Source organism: Eurosta solidaginis, chromosome 5 (assembly GCF_040869045.1).
Source record: "Eurosta solidaginis isolate ZX-2024a chromosome 5, ASM4086904v1, whole genome shotgun sequence".
NCBI lineage: Eukaryota > Metazoa > Arthropoda > Insecta > Diptera > Tephritidae > Eurosta > Eurosta solidaginis.
Window position 1 is genome coordinate 110,623,835 of NC_090323.1, and position 20,550 is coordinate 110,644,384.

Below are 20,550 nucleotides of genomic sequence, written 5' to 3' on the forward strand. Positions count from 1 at the left end.
ACGATTCAGCATAGTACACAAAAAGCAAGTACGCACACACAGCGTGTCTATAGTATGAATAAGTGCATGTGTAGTGGTGTGACTTTTATGCTAAATTTTTTATATTAAAATGATTTTTCAAATTTTTTTATTTATGCATAACAGCGCAGCTTAAAATTTCCTATCAATACATATATAATTTGTATACCTCGGAATAACAGTTTAGCAGAAAACGGTTCCACATTTTTCATCATGTCTATTTATATATAAGATAACTTAAAAAGTTCGAATAATATTGCAACGAATTTAGTGCAATTCCTCTTAATTGCAACCTTCTGCTAACGTTCGAATCTCTAAACTGTTGAATAAATAACTCCAATATTCAATAATGCCAAATGGTCTTTATTAGACTACTTTCACAGTAACACTTCTACTTCTCGACAGATAGCGTGCTTAAATCAAACTGATTCCTGATTCTCAGCTTTAAGTCCTTTTATACTCTGTAATATCTCGTTCGCATACTTCTAGGCGTTTCTATTTCTAGAATTTACTACTCGTTTACCAGCTATAAATGTCTCAGCTATAACTACAGATGCACGATTATTATAGCTCCTCACATAGCCCATGCGCGTGTATATGTGAGTGATACTTCCACTGATGATTGCCTACTTTTGAGAGTATCTGAGATATACGCATGTGTTTGTGCGTTGCTCTCCGCTGCTTGTATGGACATATGTATAGACATAATGATCGATTTGTTGATGTGCATACAAGTCACTGCTTAGCATTGGCTTAGAGATGATAGTATCTCTTAGCGTTGCTAATATTCGTCACACTGCCCTCCAAGTCTGATCGACCCGATCTGACAAATCTCTCGATCTAAACGCTGCTAGAATCTCCAAATGAAACACCCCTCTATTTCGTGGTTTCCCAATGGTTTGTATGCGGTAGATGGTATCACTGATCTTCTTCACAACTTTGTACGGGCCTTCCCAACTGCGCCAAAATTTTGATGGAACACCTTTCCGCTGGTGAGGGTTGTATAGCAGTATCAAATCTCCCTCCCGGAAACCTTCCGAATTATTGTTCTTGTCGTACCTGTGTTTCATCCTGGTATTCATTATCCTGATTCGTTCCCTCACACTCTGTTGTTTGGCCAATGAACTACTTCGTAGAGCTTGCGCTTGACGGATTGGCCTTGCATAATTAGTATCGTTCCCACGTTTCACAACAGTAGTGCGCCCTGGCTTGAAACTACCCTCGCATTCTTTCTGGGAAATTCTTTCCTTCGTTTTTGTGCGTCCATTTTGGTTTGTCAATGCCAGTGTTTCTCTCGCAGGTAACTTCGGTTTTGATTTGTTTGGCCCATTCGTTCCATCAATCTTTGCCCGATCTACTTTCCTTGACTTTTGTGGTCTCTGTCGAATCTCCTCCACCAGCACTTGCTTACTGCTGAGCCCTTTCTCCAAACTGAAGTTAAGTGGCACATCCTTGTTCTTATAGCTCATAATCTTTCTTCGCATATCGATCCTGATGTCATAGTCAACTAAGAAGTCCACTCCCAATATGACTTCATCAACGATCTCCGCCACAACGAATTTGTGTAGAACCATTACCTTCCCAATTAAGACTTCACAGATCACTTCTCCCTGGACTGGGTTATACTCGCCAGTAACCATACGCAACCTTGCTCCAGGTAACGGTTTTACTCTCCTGTTGAACAAGTCAGATCGGATTAAGGAATGAGATGCGCCCGTATCTACAGTCAGTACACGTTCTTTGCCACCCAAATTTCGTCTGACGGTAAGACTGTTTGATTTCCTTCCAATTTGCGACACAGATATCACAGGACATTCAATAGCTGGAGCTAGCTCTCGATCATTACATCTTACTCGTCCCCTCTAGCTTTGTTATTAGGACCACCCGTGCTGTTGAAACCACTCTTATCAAGATCGCAATGACGTCCAATGTGACCGGGCTTCCCGCATTTGATAACTCTTTCACTCCGCTTTTTCAATCCTTTCAACGCCTCCAATATTGTGTTCACCCAGTCTGGCCTTTCTACCTCCACACGGCGTGCTTTGAAAACTAGCTTACACAGGAGCGATGCTGTTTCCTGAGGCAGCGCATGGGATACTGTTTCAGCAAATGTTGGCTTTGGATTTGCGTATGTCGCTCGCTGCGTTTCAACATCCCGTATTCCATTAAGAAAGCTCTGGATTTTGACCCTTTCGGTGTATTTCACGGGTGAGTCCGCATTCGCTAAATGTGCCAGCCCTTCAACATCCGATGCAAACTCTTGCAATGTTTCACAAGCCCAGATGGAGTTCCCAGTTGTGTGCTTAAGTACTGTGCTCTAAACTTATCTGAGCCCATCTTAAAATTATTCAAACTATCTCTGGAATCCGCATTAGTCCCTTCTATTTGGAAGCAATCGTTTATCATACCTTTGCATAAAAAGGATAGTAGGTCTAATATAGAGAACTACAGGAGCATAGATAAACTCTCAGCTATTCCTTAATCTTTTGAACAGATTATTACTTACCAACTTCAGCATCTGTGTAGCCCTTTAATATCACCTTGTCAGCACGGTTTTGTGCGTCGGAGATCAACAACAACCAACTTGCTCGAATTATGTCCTAATTTTAGATTGTAAACAAACGGATGTCATTTACAATGACTTTAGCTAAGCATTCAACTCTGTTAATCATGAGCTTTTACTTATCAAGCCTGATCTTCTGGATTTTCCTAAGCGTCCTTTGAATGGATCGAAAGTTATCTCGAAAACAGAACTAAACGAGTTTTGTTCAAAACCAATTGTTCAAAGTCGATTAATGTAATCTCTGGTGTGCTCAGGGCAGTCATTTGGGTCCCTTACCCTTTACTTTGTTCATTAATGACTTACCACAAGTTATCTTATACTCTAAAACTTTAATGTATGCTGATGACGTAAAACTTTGTCACACATTTTTGCCCTCAGACTCATTCAGTTTTGACCAGCTTCAGGCCGATCTTGGCTCTTTTCAAAGTTGGTGTTCAGCAAATTTACATTTTTTAATTGTACTATTGTTGCACAGTGAAACCGTTTCTGGCATTTTATATGCTAAATTGCATCTCTTTTGAGCGTATATCTGTTGTATGTGATCTATGTGTTCTTTCTGATCCGAAATTAAGTTTTATCTTACATATCTCAACTACTATAAACAAAGTAACTGGTGTACTAGGATTTATAAAACGATGGGCTAAAGAGTTTGATGACCCTTATTTACTTTACAAAATACTTTATACCTCGTTGGTACGTCCTATTCTCGAGTACTGTTGAAGTGTCTGGTCTCCAACTATCAAAACAATTTAAATCGGATTGAGTCAGCCCAGAAACAAAATTTTTGCACTACGAGGTCTCAACTGGGATTCAAATCTTCATCTTCTACCATATAGGAATATACTTCTTTTAATTAATTTGCCAGCTCTTGAAACTCGTCGAATATTACTTGGTGTAATGTTCATTCATAAGCTGATCATCTGTGAGATTGACTCCCCTGATCTGGTCAGTAGACTAGATTTTGCTATCCCTAATAGGACTTCTAGATACTTTGTGCCTTTTTATTTACCTCTTTGCCGACAAAACTTTGTCAGAAATAATCCTATGCGGATTTGGTGCTCACGATATAATGACCTGTACAATTGTATTAGCTTCGAATGTTCATTTGCTGCTTTTCATACTGCCATACTCTTGTGCTTGGCCTGATATTTTAAACGAAATAAATAAATAAAATAAAACTTTTAACCTCGTTGCATGCAGTTCGTGTGTTCCCCCTACTGGGCATCCGGCTCCTTTATGAGCACGTCGCGTCAGCCCCCTTATGAGCACAGAGCTCTTTCTGAGCACCTCGCGTAAACTCCTTTCTGAGCTCCTCACGGTGGACCCCCACTGTGCACACTTATATAAATTCTTAAATAACATTGTTACTTTCTGTATATTATAACTGAAATTGTAATGCGGATCATTATATATATTTTACTTTAGTTCTTGGCTTGTAAGTTTATGTACGTTCTTTTCTTGTAATTGAATCTATTATTCTTTGCAGTCGACCGCTTCGTTTTCGAGTCGAGTATAATTTTAAATAAATAAAATTTGTGATGACATTTCTGTTATGCGTGCTTCCATCTTAGATGTTACTGTCGATGTTTGTGCAGATATTGCAGCCAATATCATGTTCAAGTCTGTGCTCGTAACTATCTGCAATGTTTCGTTTTTCTCTTTCATTTTTGTTAAGGTCTCGTCCCCATCAGGATGGAAGGCATGCTCGTCCACATTAATTCCTTCTGATTTCATAACCTCTCGTAGCCGTGCTTGAAGTTCAGTCTTATTGCCGGTTGTTTTCAAGCCACGGTTCTCCAATTCCTTTTCTAGTTGCTGGATCTTCAATTCACTTAACCTCGCCATGTCCAAGTTGTATTTGAAATCTTCCGAATTTATTCAACAATTCCTCTTTGACACCAATTGTAACGAATTTGGGGAAATTCCGCTTATTTGAAACCTTCTGCTAACGTTCGTATCGCTGAACTGTCGAATAAATAACTCCAATAATCAATATTGCAATGTGGTCTTTATTTAGTCTACAATTATACTTCAATATCACACACTTCACAATTGCGTGTTTAAATCAAAACTGATTACTGATTACTCAGCTCGCGCTGCTCCGTTGCTTCGTTCGCATATTTCTCCTAAGGTCTAGACGTTTCACCTTCTAGAACTTTTGTATCTCCTGCTTGGTTACCATCTATATACATGTATATTTGTAGTTTATGTTTTTCTTATAGCCATATGCGGGTGTACGTGTGAGTAACTACTTCGGTTGATGATTACATAATAAATAAATGTAAGGCGCGATAACCTCCGAAGAGATCTAAGGCCGAGCTTCTCTTCCAATTTGCGTCTTGCTCCTCTTGATTCTCCCTACAAATTGGCCGGACGGGACCTACATGTTTTATGCCGACTCCGAACGGCAGATGAGTTTTCACTGAGAGCTTTTTATGGCAGAAATACACTGGGAGTGCTTGCCAAACACTGCCGAGGGGCTACCCCGCTTAAAAAAAATTTCTTCTAATTGAAAAACCTTATTTCTAAAATTTTGATGTTGCTTTTCCCGGGGTGTGAACCCAGGGCATACGGTGTGATAGGCGGAGCACGCTACCATCACAGCACGGCGGCCGCCAAGAAAAGAAAACCAAACTGAAATTAATGTAAGGATATTTAAAAATTTAAATTGTCAAAAACAAGAACATTTCATCAGAAGAATAAAGGGAGTTCAGACACATGAATTCATTCAATTAAAATCCTTAATATATACAGGATTCTTTAAATATTGCAATTCAAATGAAGAGGTTTATAAATAAGAGTCTAATGAAAATTGTAGTTTAGTTTTTAGGCTGAAGAGAAATTAAGAAGTCGAGCTTTAATAAACTTTAATTTGCAGACAGACCAAAGTTAGGGCAGAGCAAAGTCTGCGGGATATGTTAGTCAGAAATAAATAAAAAAATATAAACTTTTTCATATGTCTCATCCTTTGGAGCTAGATTATTACATGTCAGATATGTCGGTCGGCTATCTTGCTTTCGCAAAATGCAAATATTTGGAGTGTATAATTTTAATTAATCGACAAAATAACGACTAAATGGACACTACTTAAAGTTGGATTTATTTATTTAACTCATAAAAAAGTATTACAACTAGTTTAGGAGATAGTGTAACCAAACTGACAACAAAAGGACTAGAAGGGATACAGCTATGCTTAAGATATACATAGAGCGTGTTAAATATTTTGGGGAATTAAATATTGCTTGTGATGAAGTTTTCGGTAAATGAGATAAGGATATATCACTAATTATCTCATCGTCAGGCAATCCTTCTAAATCTGCGACAATGTTTTCAGTACTGATATCCAAATCAAGGATCTGCTTTGCTTGTGCTACAGCTACTGTTGGAGCTTCCCCCCGAAATATATATTCTGAAAATTGTATTGGATTCATTGCACCATCGACAAATATGCTGAAAAAAACTCTACGTGGCGGTTCACTTATAAATATTGCATCGTTGCTAACATGAGGATCTGTCAATCCATCACAGTACACTTGAACACGTGCCGCTAGTGAACGTAATATATCATTACGTATAAATCTTTTAGCATCCCCTAAAGAATTTTTATTATTACACCATATTCGAGAAGAAATTATGCCTAAAAAACGAATAGTTCCATTGAATTTTCGCACTTTTACAGATTTCTCGTTATTATGGTGCCTTTTAACTGCTAAAAACACAGTAGCTTTGAAGTTTTCGTTCGAGGCTCGTTTCCTGTTGCCAGCTACAAACACTTCTACTGACAAGGAATCATCCACACAAGTATTTTCTATAAATATTTCGCATCCAGATAGTTTCCGCTTGGTAGCATATATCGCATGCTGAAATTGATTTTCAATGTTGATTTTTTGAGTGTCATCAAAGATTGGGAATATGTCATCTAAATCGTATAAACATTCAAATGCATGCCATTGATTAGGCTTATCTAGGTAATTGTATTTCACAGATTCAAAAGTTCCTCCGCTGAAATGCAAAAAAATATTTATCATAAGCTATATACATTAAAAATATAATATTATGAATGGATAATAAATTACTACCAATATAAGTAGTAATAATAATTATAGTAGTAATAATAATAATAATAACAACAACAATAATAACAATAAAATTGAACAACCGCTGTCGTTTCGTATAACCCCATTTAACTTGTTACGTCCTTCCCACAAACCGTCATCCCCAAAGCAGATCCCAGCAGCCGGATTGCTAAATACTCTTTTTATTCGGGAAGGTGTTGAACCTAACCCCGGCCCAAAGAAATGGTTTTATTGCGACTGCCAGAAAAAAGTTTACTAAGGACGGTCACACGCTGTAACCTTTAATATATCTATTGTTTATTTTCAGATTTATTTTCCTTAATGTTAATTAAATAGTTATTAAACAATAAACCTTGCCACCAAATCGAATAAACTCTCAAAAATCAAACTAAATTTATCAAAATCGCCCTAATATCTTTCGGCGGTCCACTTTGCACTGTAACAAAAAAACAGTGACTTTGCATATCAGGTAATATATCTTTTTGTAGCCCGACAAGGACAAAATTTAGAGAAACCTGCTTCGTTTTCGTTTTGACTGCTTGGAGTGAAGACGACAAAAGTAGTCCTACTATTAAGTGGGTTAAAAAGCAGTTGTTCAGTGAGTTTCTGGGATTCTCTGATAATAAGCAATATTTAAAAAGCAAAAAAATCTTATTTTCAATGTAATAATTTAATATGAAATAACTTGTAAAATACACATTTTACAAAAATAACAAACCCGGTTTTGTAGATGACAAATTAATATAATAACAAATTACTTACAGACAAATAAAAGCAACATAAAATGTTTAGGTCACAGACCTAAATATATCTGCCCTCCCTCGTGACACAATTAACTACCACCCATATATGCTTGTGGTCACTAGCACACACGGCATGTGTGAGTGGTAGTACGAATGCATATTTATATCTTTACTGCTATGCTCCCGCGGTGTAGCAACTTTGTTGTTGCGGGGAAACCCAACGAAGGCGCTGCATTGTGGGTTCATAGGCTTTTGTTGCAAAGAGGTTCGTCCCAAACTGGTACTTTAAAAACGATTTGGTACGCTGTCTTTGATTTTGGTACTTTTTTTAAATCTATTTTTTCATATACTACTTTCGTTAGGCAATTAGAATTACTGAGATGTAAACCGGAACGTTAACACATTTAAATCGACAACACTGTCAAAGTTATCGCAAAGCCATCGATGTTCGAAAACATCGACTCTCAGTGGGAACTGAACATCTCTACAATTGTTTTTCACTACGCAATAAATCAGCAAGCATTTCATAGAAATATAGTGATGGATAAGTAGGAACACTTAACTAATTTCAAGTGCAATAAGTTCATTAAATTTGTGGCTTGTTTGCAGGCTCGTAATTAAAAGACAAAAAGTTGCAATAATTCATTTCAAGATGCTTCAAATGAAAGTTTGCCTGAGACGTAAATGTTTGTGCATTTTTGTATCTAAAATTTTTTATGTAATGTCAAATACTTTTCAGTGCTGAAAACAAAAGAAAATTTAGACCAGAGTGGCTCACCAATTCTGAATGGCTCTCTAACAAAGGTTGTTCAGCCTTTTGTAAGGTATGCAATAAAGGCTTAATCAATCACCTGACTCATCTAAAAAGGCGCTTCCCAAGGCAGTCGGTTCTATGTACCGGAGCGACTCGGGATTTTTCCCGACCAAGGATTGTCATTTCAGTGTGACCCCATCTAATTTGTTTCGTCCCTCCCACAAATTATCATCCTCCCAGCAGCTCCTTGCAGCAGGACTGCTCCATATTCTCTTACTCCGGGAAGGCATCGAATCCAATCCGGGCCCGTCTCCTGACCCCGGTCCTGAGAAATGGTTTTGCTGCATCTGCCGGAAAAGAATCTTTTTAGGACGGTCATACTCTGTTCAGTGTGTCTCGTGCAAGGGATGGTTGCATCGGCCAGGTTGTTCTGGGCTTGATCCCAAAACCCGACGTCCACGTAACTTTTATAAATCTTTTGTGGCTCTTTGCTGTTCACGCCCAAGGGCGTCCCGTAGTCTACGTCTAAGCGCCCCCCCCCCACTACTTTCCAGCAGCCCCGCTGCTCAGCAAGCCACAACAAGTACCCGCTGTTGCTCGCGCCCCACGGCGCCAACAACTCAAACAGCTGCTACCGCTCATAACTACAATCTTCGTAGTAGAGTCGGAAGCAATGCTGAGCAACAGCCCCTGCCCCCGTCCTGCCCCCCCCCCCCCCCCCCCCATCTTTTCCGGCAGCAATCGTGTAGGTCAGGGAAACAGACTCTTAGTCCCTACCTCCGTTTTCACCGTTTGCCAGCACAGAATATATATGTTTGGGACATCCGCCCAATGCAGCTCCTGCCTTGGGTGGTGCCACTTCCCTAGATGCTCTGGTCTCCGCGACGGCAACCCCCCGACAGGTTTCATCGCGCCATGTTGCCAGGTCGCAAACCCAAATCATCCGGGTACCCCAATGCTTGCCCAAAGACGCCCAGTCCTAGGGCCACAACAGCAATTGCGTCCTGGCCTTCACCCGTCATTTACCCCCAGAGTGGCGACGTCTCCCCTTATGCACTTTAGAATTCTGCAGCTAAACTGTAATGGACTAACTGGGAAGATTACGGAGATAGTCGATTTCATGAAGCGGCACAACATCCGCATTGCTGCGATTCAAGAGACTAAACTCACAGCAAAATCTGCATTGCAGACCTGCTCTGGGTATAACGTCCACAGGAAAGACCGCGAGAGCGGAAATGGAGGCGGTCTCGCGTTTATCATACACCACTCTGTGCAATATTGTATATTTGATCCTGGCATCGACTGCAGGGACAATGTCTTAGAACGTCAAGGCCTATCTGTCCGGTCAGGCGATGCAAACCTAGAAATCATCGACATCTACATCCCTCCTGCCACCTGTTGCCCCAGTGGATACCGCCCTAATATCAGGGCTTTACTCACTGGCAACAATCGCATTATCTTAGGCGATTTCAATGCCCATCATGATCTATGGCATTCAAACTTGCGGGCGGACAGTAGGGGTGAGATGTTGGCTGATCAAATAGAAGAAACGACGTTCTGCACAATAAACGGAGACGCCCCCACACGTGTGGTAGGAAGCTGTCACAGCTCGCCAGATATCTCAATCGTGAGCGCAGAACTCGTAAACTGCGTCAACTGGCAGCCGATGGTAACATTGGCATCCGACCACCTGCCCATACTTATTTCGCTTGAGCGTAACGCCGACTTCATCGTCACTGAAAAACGCACTTTCATAAACCTCAAAAGTTTGGGGAAGTGGGAAGAATATAAATCCTTTACAGACAGCCGCCTAGCTGCCCTCCCTATCCCGACTGATGCCCGCCAAGGGGAGCGTGCCTTCCGTAAGGTCATTAAATCCGCCTCGGCACATTTCATTCCCGCCGGGAGAATTCCCGAAATCCGGCCCCACTTCCCGGCGGAGGCCGCAAACTTAGCGAGAGAACGTGACCTTATAAGACAGCTTGACCCAGGCGACCCCCAAATAAGGGATATAAACCAACGCATCAGATTGCTTGTAGATGAACACAAGCGGGCGAAATGGGAGGAGCACCTAAGAGGTTGTAACCTCTCTACCGGTGTGGGTAAACTTTGGTCCACCGCAAAGTCCCTATCGAATCCGACTAAGCACAAAGACAAAGCTTCCATCGCCTTTGGCGACAAAGTGCTGTCGGACGCGAAAAAATGCGCGACCGCTTTCTGCTGACAATATATAATGCATCCTACGGTCGACAAAGATAGATGGAGAGGCAATAGACGCGCACATAAACACAAATTCAGCGCGTCACCAATCACCATCACCGCTAAAGAGGTTGAGGACGCCATTGGTCGTGCTAAGCCATCCAAAGCAGTGGGCCCAGACGGCATAGCCATGCCGATGCTTAAAAACCTAGGGAAAGAGGGGTTCAAATATTTATCGCATGTCTTCAATCTGTCTCTTTCCACCTTTGTCATACCTGAGAAATGGAAAATGGCCAAGGTGGTCCCGCTACTAAAGCCTGGGAAACCAGCCAACATAGGTGAGTCGTATCGTCCGATATCTCTCCTATCGCCAGTGGCAAAGACGCTTGAAGCCATTTTGCTCCATTATTTCCAAGCAAATTTGCAGATAGCCCCTCATCAGCATGGCTTCAGAAAACTCCATAGCACTACCACCGCGCTAAATGCCATTAGCACCCAGATAAATTGCGGTTTAAATCAATACCCCCACCGTAGAACAGTACTCGTAGCGCTAGACCTATCAAAAGCTTTTGATACGGTCAACCATGGCTCGTTACTGCAGGACCTGGAAGGGTCTACCCTTCCCCCATGTCTTAAAAGGTGGACCGCAAATTATCTGGGTGGTCGGCAGGCATCGGTGCAATTTAGAAACGAAACATCAAAACCAAGGAGAATTAAACAGGGGGTGCCACAGGGTGGTGTCCTACCCCCACTTTTGTTTAATTTCTACATATCTAAGCTACCTTCACCACCGGAAGGAGTCACAATCGTTTCCTACGCCGATGACTGCACAATAATGGCCACAGGCCCAGGCCCAAAGATCGATGCGCTATGCAATAAAATAAACGGCTACCTCCCTGATTTCTCCAGTTTTTTCGCCTCGCGAAACCTGGCATTATCACCGACTAAATCTTCCGCGACCTTATTTACAACATGGACGTCCCAAATGTCGACCATTTTGAACATCCACGTCGATGGCACTACGCTACCGACTGTCCGACACCCCAAAATCTTGGGTGTGACGTTTGATCAGGATCTACATTTTGGTGAGCACGCAGCCGCAATTGTTCCGAGAATTCAGAGCCGTAACAAAATCCTCAAATCCCTCGCTGGCAGTACTTGGGGAAAAGATAAAGAAACGCTCATGACTACATACAAAGCAATTAGCCAGCCGATTACGTGCTACGCGTCACCCATATGGTCGCCAAGCCTAAAAATCGCCCACTGGAAGAAACTACAGGCCTGCCAAAATACTGCTCTCAGAATCGCCACGGGCTGTCTTCTTATGTCCCCAGAACACCATCTGCATAATGAGGCGAGAATACTCTCCATCAGGGAGAGAAATGAGATGCTGACCAAACAGTTCCTGTTGAATACCCAGAAACCTGGGCATCCCAACAGACATCTGATTGATGAACCAGCACCACCTAGGGGCTTAAGGAGTCATCTCCGTAAGCATTTTGAGGAAACACGGCACCTGAGAACCCAGCCGTATGAAGTGAAAAAACACAAGCAGGTCCTTGGTGAACTCCATAACCAGGCGTCGGACCTTTATGCCGGGAATTGCCCAGTGAATCCAGTGCTTAACGAAAATTATCCAAAACTTGCGGAAGAGGAACGCATACTCCCCAGGGAAACGCGTGTCACTCTTGCTCAACTTCGTTCTGGATACTGTAACAGGTTAAACTCTTACCTATCCAGATCAACCCCGACATACAAAATGTATGCCCCGCTTGCAATGTGTCCCACATGACACCAACCATCTCTTCAATTGTAATGTGGAACCAACGCCTCTAACACCCCTTTCCTTATGGTCCACCCCTGTTGAAACGGCAAGTTTCCTTGGACTCCCGTTAGAGGATATTGATGACAATTTGTGATCGGCCGCGGCTATTAGGTGGGCGAGCATTGCTACAACAACAACAACAACACCTAAAAAGGCATGAAACTGTTACTGCCCATATTCAAAGTATGGAAGCAAAAAAGAAGCAAATATCAATGGACTCCGTTTTAGATTTAAATAAGTGGCAAATAAGCAAAATGATACAAAAGCACTGACCATACATTGGTAATATTCCTGATAACACACAATTTACCATTTACATTGATGCATTATTTGCCTGAGTTGCTCGCTGAACGCTGTCCTGCCTAAGAAGTGTCAAAACATTTGAAAATTGCAAGAACTAAGCTACGGGATTAGCGGAAACAATTTGTTTCAGTACAATGAAAGACTTAGTTTCGGAACTTAAGTCGTGTAAGTTTTCTCTATTTATCGACGAAACAACAGATGTTTCCGCAAAAAAGTTAGGTATGTCGCCAATCTAATTGTTCGCGACCATTTTCTTGCTTTAATCGAATTGCCAAAATGTAATGCAAATTCAATTTTTGCAGCTTTTAAGGAATTTTTTCAAACTAAAAATGTTATTGGTTTAGCTACTGACGGAGCAAACGTGATCTCGGGACATTTAAACAGTGTAAGAACTTTATTTGAAAAGGAAGCAGATATTTTTTATTTAAAATGTACATGTCACTCGCTCCATTTCTGTACAATCTATGCTTGCAAAAAACTGCCACAGGATATAGAGTGGCTATGTCGAAATATTTACGGTTTTTTCTCGCATAGTCCTAAGAGAGTATACGATTTTATAGAATTTCAGAACTATTGTGCTGTAAAGCCACACAAAATTTTAGGAACATCCCATACAAGGTGGCTGTCATTAGAAGGAGTTGGTTTGCGCATCCTTGAACAATGGGACAGCTTAGAATTGTTTTTTAATATTTCAAAACTAGAGGTCAATGCGATTCGTTCTGATCAGTTAGCTGAAAAAATGGACAATGACACCAACGGTTTTTTCTATTTTTATCATATGTACTTCCGTTAAATAAATAACTTGAACAAAGACTTTCAGTCAGAGCAAAGCCGTCTGCCATATCTATATTCTAATATCAAATCTAACTTTTTGTTAATTTTAAGCAATTTCATAAAAAAGACAGACCGATTGAAGTCAGTATGAATTACAAAAATGTTTCCAATCATATGCAAAAGGACAACATTTGCATAGGGTCAAAAGCGGAACTATTTTTATTGAAAACTAATTTAACACCCAATCATAAAAATAGAATAAAAAGCAGCATTTTACAATTTTATGTTGAGGTATTGACCAAATCAGAAGTTTTGTCTGATGGTGATAGCTGTATATTTGATCTCATTTTAAAATTTCAACATTTAAGTGATGACTATGATAAAATCATTAGCCAATGGACTTTGGTTAAGTTAAGTGACCATAATTTGAAAAGTGATTTGGATATTAATTCTTTTTGGCAAAGGGTAGGGAGCTTTAAAAATGGATTGGGAGAGATAATGTTCCCCGAATTGACTAAGTTTATTTTTAATTTGTTATCTTTGCCGCATAGCTCTGATGCTGCAGAAAGAAAGTTTTCATCGCTTAACCTTTTACAAAAAAAACTTAGAAATAGTGTAGGAGTTAAGACCATCCATCAATATTATGGTTTGTAAGGAGTTAGTTAGAAATGAAATGCATTATGTATGGTCTGCTGAAAGATACTCTGAACATATAAAATAGTAAGTTCATGCTACAAGAAAAAAACATGAAAATATCTGATATACATATGTAAGAAAATGTTAATTTTTGAACTCAGTATTGAAATTATAGTTCCTTTTAATTTTTGCATTTCAAGCTTCAATATGCTAAATCATTTTTCTTTAAATATATACACATATTTAATGAAGTTGATTTAATTTGTATATGTTATGTTTCTTTATTAAAAATAATAAATTTTGATAAAAATTTAGTAGCCTTGAATGTTGCAATTAATTAGATTAGTTGAGCTGAAAGGCAGCAATTAATGAATAAAACTCCCTTTTGGTTTGTTTTGTATTCATAAATTTTAATTTTGGTCGATATTTCGACTTCAATCTGAAGTCATCATCAGGGCTGAAGACAAAACAAAAACAATAGTTAATTACACAGAACATACATATGAACACATGAATAACAAAATATGACTTACACATATGGACATGTATGTGTTCATAAGTATGTTCTGTGTAATTAACTATTGTTATTGTTTTGTCTTCAGCCCTGATGATGACTTCAGATTGAAGTCGAAATATCGACCAAAATTAAAATTTATGAATGTAAAACAAACCAAAAGGAAGTTTTATTCATTAACCGCAGCCTTTCAGCTCAACTAATTTAATTAATTAAAGATAATAAATGATAAAAAACCATTTGTCTTTTAATTACTGGGAACTAATTTTTTTGGTACTCTCAAAAGCCTTTTGGTACGAAAAAAAAAAAGATGTGAGTGGTAGCCCTTATTCTCACGCTCATGTAAGTGCTATTTTTTATATTATATAATTCTATTCCACAACATTTGTTTAAACCTTCTTTCTTAACACTTGTTGTTTCAAATTGTTAATAAAAATCATACATATTCCGTGTATTAATACGAAACCTTTTTGGTGTCTTTATTTTCTTCCTTTTTATCGCCTAAACATTCTTTCAACAATTACGTGAGTGCGCGCCGTTGCCACCACGCAATTGTTCATAAAAAACTAAAGAAAGACACGTTTTCCACCAGGGCATCACAGATTCCTGCCAGTTGGATTATTTGCCCACCCCGCAAAACGATCACCGTTACGCAGATACGCTGCTTCTTTAGGAAGCCATATCGGGAAATTATTTTAAAAAACATCTTACTAATGACAAAATGATCATAAAAGCAATTGTAGGGAAAATTATATGATTAATTATAAGTTGTTTGTACAACAACAAAAAATCGAGAGAAAGAGAAGTGAAACAACTGAATTAATACAAAAAAAAATTACTAAATAAACAATTAGACAAAAAATGCAAAACTAAGCCTAGATTACGACCAAATAGTCGTTATTGAAATAAATAAAAAAATTGGGATAGAAAAAAAAAAGAAAAAACAATTTTAGTTCGTTATTTCTAAGCAGTTTTTCGTTGACAGCGCAGGTGATAGCCTTTGCTGAGACCTGGCTTAGGGAAGACAATTATAATTCAGAGATTTTCTCCTGGAACTATGTCGTGTACAGGCGCGATCGTGTGTCTAGAGCGGGTGGTGTCCTTATAGCCGTAGACTCTAGCCTACCGTCGGAATTACTGTCGTTGGACAACGGCTCTGACATTGAATTTATAGCAGTAAAGGCCTCTCTTCGTGGTGCTAGTCTATTTATTTGCTGCCGCTATACGTACGGATATGCATGTTTATACTCAACATAGCTTATCCATACGTAGTTGTTGAAGACATGAGTCTCAATTAATTTAATCCCCTGTATTTATGTATAAATTGCGTGCAGACGGCAACCCTACCCTTTCATCTTTTTCCTTTATACAAAATGTATAAGTGTCACGTAACGGTCCTTTAAAAATTGTAAGGGGTCAAAAGCCGCTCTAGTTGTTCTTCCCTTCATATATGTAAGTGAGTTAGCTGTCTTTAACTACCGCCGCGTCCGCATCGCAAAAATCTTAAGTGTAAAGTGATTAAAATAAAATAAAGTTTAAAGGAAAGCACATGAAGTGTCAATATTTAAAGTGAAGTGTGTTTACTTATTGTGAAAAATTCTCTCCCTAGCGCATCGGCGTGTTATTCCCATTCCCCCATCTAAAAATAAACATTGGGCCTTTTTGGACTAAAAACGAACAAGCGACCTGAAATCAAAAATGTTTCGTAAATTAATCGTGGCGGTACGTAAAACAAATTAAAGCTACAGAAGTGAAATAATAAGCTAGTTTAAACAATCACAAAATCAACTAAGAAGTGAAAACTAAAAAGACAACATAATTACATATATACAAGTAAGAGCAGATAACAAAGTGTATTAGAGTGGCCCCTAAAGTGCGTGAAAAAAAATAAAATAATCTCCTGAAAAAATAAAAAAGTGCGAATACTTACCCATTTCTTGCATTTTTCTTGCCTGAAAAAGAAAATTTAAATACAAAAAGTTTAAGTTCTAAGTGCGCCAACCTACCCTGTTATACTTACCTGAAAATATCTAAAAAAGAAAAAAATTAAAAGAAGTTGTAGAGCACGGAAATTTACCGAAACCCATATACACATGTACTTACCCTTAATCCCTGTGAAAAAGTGGAAAAATACCTAACCGTTTACAAAAAAAAACAAAAAACACACGTATAGACATATATATATAAATAAATAAAATACGGGTTTCAAAAACAAAAAAAAAAAAAAAAAGTATTAACTGTGCAAAAAAATTGCAATAGAATACATACCTGTGAAAATCGAAATAACAATAAAACATATGAACACACAAATTAGAAGAATTCTGATTAAGGAAAAAATAGTTCAACAAAAAAAAAAACAAGAAAACATCACAGTTTAATATTTGTTAACAAATATTTTCTACACCAATATACAACAAATACATCAGCACAAATTTCTAATGATATATAGCCACGCACACAGGAGGTACAGTCCCAAAAAAAAATTTAAAAGGTCAGGTATTATCCAGAACTTCGGTAACTCTCAATATACATAAACACTAGGATGGCCCTTCGTTGTATGGAGGGAAAAAAGTGTTTGGATTCTTAATCTCACCGCCTAAAAATATGCGAATAGCTCAAAAACAAATATATACAAAGTTTTAGGTCAATCAAAAAAGATTTAGAGGAGAGCGAAAACTTTTGTATCTACCTTGTATTCATCATATTTATGAAGTTCTGCTGACAGTTATTTTCCAGTAAATACTAGTAAGGACGTTCAGTTATTTCGGCGATTTCAAGAAAATTCCAAAAACATCGACAAAAATAGTTTTAGAGATTTGCTACAAAATAACGAATTGAAATTACTTTTAAGCGATAGCAGAGATACTATTTTAAGAAACCCTCAAAGGAATAGTTGAAAAAGAAAATAGTAAGAGATGACTATAGGGAATTATTGGAATTAACGTCTATATGTCTAGGAGCAAGTGATGGCATACAGTTTCGTGTACCAAAGCCAACTCATCATACTCGGTGGATGTCTAAGGCATTGTATTGCTTAAAAATCTATTTATTTCGTGAACAGTTTAAACTAACGGAATATGAAGAGAATTCGATAGGAAGTATATGCGCGTTTATTATACAATTCTATGTTGAGCTTTGGTTTTACTGTACCAATCCCCATATAGCACCTCTTCAAGACTTATCTTTTATTAAAGAAATTTATAAATACAGAAATGTTAATAAAAAAATATTTGACATTGCAATAAAAAAGTCTTGTAACCACCTATGGTACCTGTCTAAAGAATGTATTGCATTGGCATTGTTCGATGATGACATCTCTTGTACCATGAAGAAAAATATTGTGGAAAAAATCAAAAGCATAGACAACTGCGACAAGGAAACAGAAAATTTAAAGAGGTTACACTTAAGGCCCAGTGAAACCAATAAATTCATAGAAAAAGAACTACACGATTTTCTAACAGGAAATACAATTGATTTTTTTGGTCGTTTTGGGATATCATCTCAATTTCTGGAGGTAGACCCACTATACTGCGAGGATACAGGAACCTATAAAAAAGCTAAGGATACTGTTATAAATATAAAAGTAGTTAAGGACACAGCAGAACGGGGAGTAAAGCTTATGGAAGTATTATATTCTACTTAGAAATGACGAACAAGAAAAACAATACTTTTTACAAGTTGTAACTGATTACAAAATACAATTTGAATCACATACTAAATCATCATTAATTATATCCTAGGAAATAATATCATATTATATACGTGTCAGCTAAAGTTTTACAAGATATATGTGTATGTTTTAAAAAGGTATTTAAAAAAAATGTAGAATAAAAAAATTTGAAACAAACTCATTTACGTATACTCATTTTTTTGTTTTTGATTTATTTGAAATTCAAATATCTCTAGAACATACTAGTAACACGATAAATTACGTTTCACCCATAACAAATGAAGTAGGGTTGACCAAATTTAAGAAATTGTAAAAATTCGTCATTTTTCAGGACTTCAAGCTCTTTGCACCACCTGTAACCCTTCTTCGATTGACCTAAAACTTTGTATATTCTAGTTTTTAGGCTATTCACATATTTCTAGGGGGTGAGATCGAGAATCGGAAAACTTTGGAAAATAATGGCCACCCTAATATACACGTATATAAATAAGTAGCGGTTTCATACGCGGTATATTTAAGTTGTTGGACTTTAATTGCCGTAATAAGAAACTCAAAATTCTCACTTGCGGTGTATCCCCCATATCGCAATTCATCTCAAACACACTCTCTAAAAATATATATAGATAAAGATATATATAAATATATAACAACTCACAAAAAACAAAAAAACCCAATAATTTTAAACAGTCTAAAGTACGTTTCTCGGGCCATCCACTTTAACACATCTCGCGCCAAGCCCCAAAATCGCTATTTACTCATTCGGGCCAAAATATTTTTTTCTGAAAAGTTTCTGTTCATGTCCATTTATTGTATATTTGCAAACAGAAAGTGAAAATTTTCACTTTTTCCATGATTTTTCATCAATTTTCCGTGTGTGCACCGGTGATCACACGGCCCCAGGAAGTAAAATTACTTACTGGTGCCGCGTGATCACCGGTGCACATTTAACTTATTTTTATTGCTTTAGACGAATTAATTCAGCTAATTTAAAAAAATAAGATAAAAATTAAAGATGTCAAGGAAAAAACTTAGTGATAAAGAGATAAATGAAGCTCTGAATGATAATCTCTCTGATCTGTCAGATGTATGTGACTCAGAAGACGATGATGATGTTGATAGAGACAAGGATTACAGGGAATGTAGTAGTTGTGATGATGTAGAAGTTGTTCCGCCCACTTCAACTAGTGTGGACCAACTAATATGCATCACAGTACCACCTCCGTCTGTGTGTGGCGATTCTAACGAAATGCTAGACAATCCGGTAACAGATAGACAATCCTCACGTTCTGATAAACCGTCAACATATCGTTCACCCAGCATGACCAGCTCTCAGCATATTCGCCGTACTTGCGCCGAACTGTAAAATGGTACAAACGATTAGCTTTCCATCTGATCACTGCAACAACTGTTGTCAATGCTCTGAACCTGCACAACAAAATCAACAATAAAAAATGACCATTAAAAAATTCAAAGAAGACCTAGTGAGAAAGCTGGTTCTAGGGCAATCTGACAAACCAGCATCTGAAAAAGAAGAGGAACCAGCAGATATGTCCGTGGCCTCTGAGCAACCACTGACACCGCAGATACCCCCTGTTACAATCAAGCATATTTTGAAGGAAGTTGAAGGACCCAAGAGAAAAACTAGTAAAAGGTGTGCTACAAAAAGATGGCTGAAGAATGGGGAGCTCCTTATGCTCGAAAAACTGATTAATACCTTCTGTATCAAGTGGAATATAACCATTTGTATCAAGTGCTGTGAACAACACTCTGCTTAGGTCATGTATAGCTTACATTTTGAAATTATGACATTGAATTTACTTTTTTTTGGCCTAATACATAAATTCGAAAAATTAAACAAAAGAAGGATTTTAATGTTATCATTGTTTTTGTATGGTAAAAAATTGTTTATTTCAATATAAAAAGGAAAAAATACTATTACATTAAACCATCCACCTGTTCTCATTGAACCAAATAGCCCTATATTTTCTCCGCACCTGACGCATTATGGCTATGCAATAGGGCGGGTCGATTTAAAAATCGCTAATTGCCAAAGGAACCATACCTATAAAACGAATTTTGATGTCCCCTAATTTGGGTCGAACTTTTGGGTAGGGGCAAATTTTGAAAAATTCCACTTTGACCCATTAAGAGTGCTCCAATCGAGTCCAAATGTATGACCGACCCCCACTAACTTTGGAGGCCCGACCCACCGATGCCAGTGGCATACCCCCTGGAACCCCCTGGGGGTTCACTATACAAAGATTTCAAAAAATCGCCGGTTTTGCACTTTACATGAAAAAATCAGCTAAATGGCTATGTTTTTTCTTTATTTTTATTTATTTATTTATAATAATATTTATTATTTATTTATAATAATATCTATTTTTTCTCTTAAGAAATGTATTTAGTCAGAATATATGTAAATGAAAAAATTAATTTAAGTGAGTTATAAAAAAGAAACTAAAAAAAATTATT

At 38.0% G+C, this 20,550-nt stretch overlaps 1 protein-coding gene across 1 annotated transcript in view; it reads right to left on the reverse strand.

Moving 5' to 3' along the window:
• Nucleotides 1-4,572: 4,572 nt before the first annotated feature.
• LOC137233651 (protein odr-4 homolog) overlaps nt 4,573-20,550 on the reverse strand; it is a 314,386-nt gene continuing 298,408 nt past the window's right edge. The window contains exon 5 of the mRNA XM_067756859.1: nt 4,573-6,583. Within this exon, the coding sequence (XP_067612960.1) occupies nt 5,713-6,583 (871 nt within the window). The 3' untranslated portion in view covers nt 4,573-5,712. The remainder of the gene's footprint in view (nt 6,584-20,550) is intronic.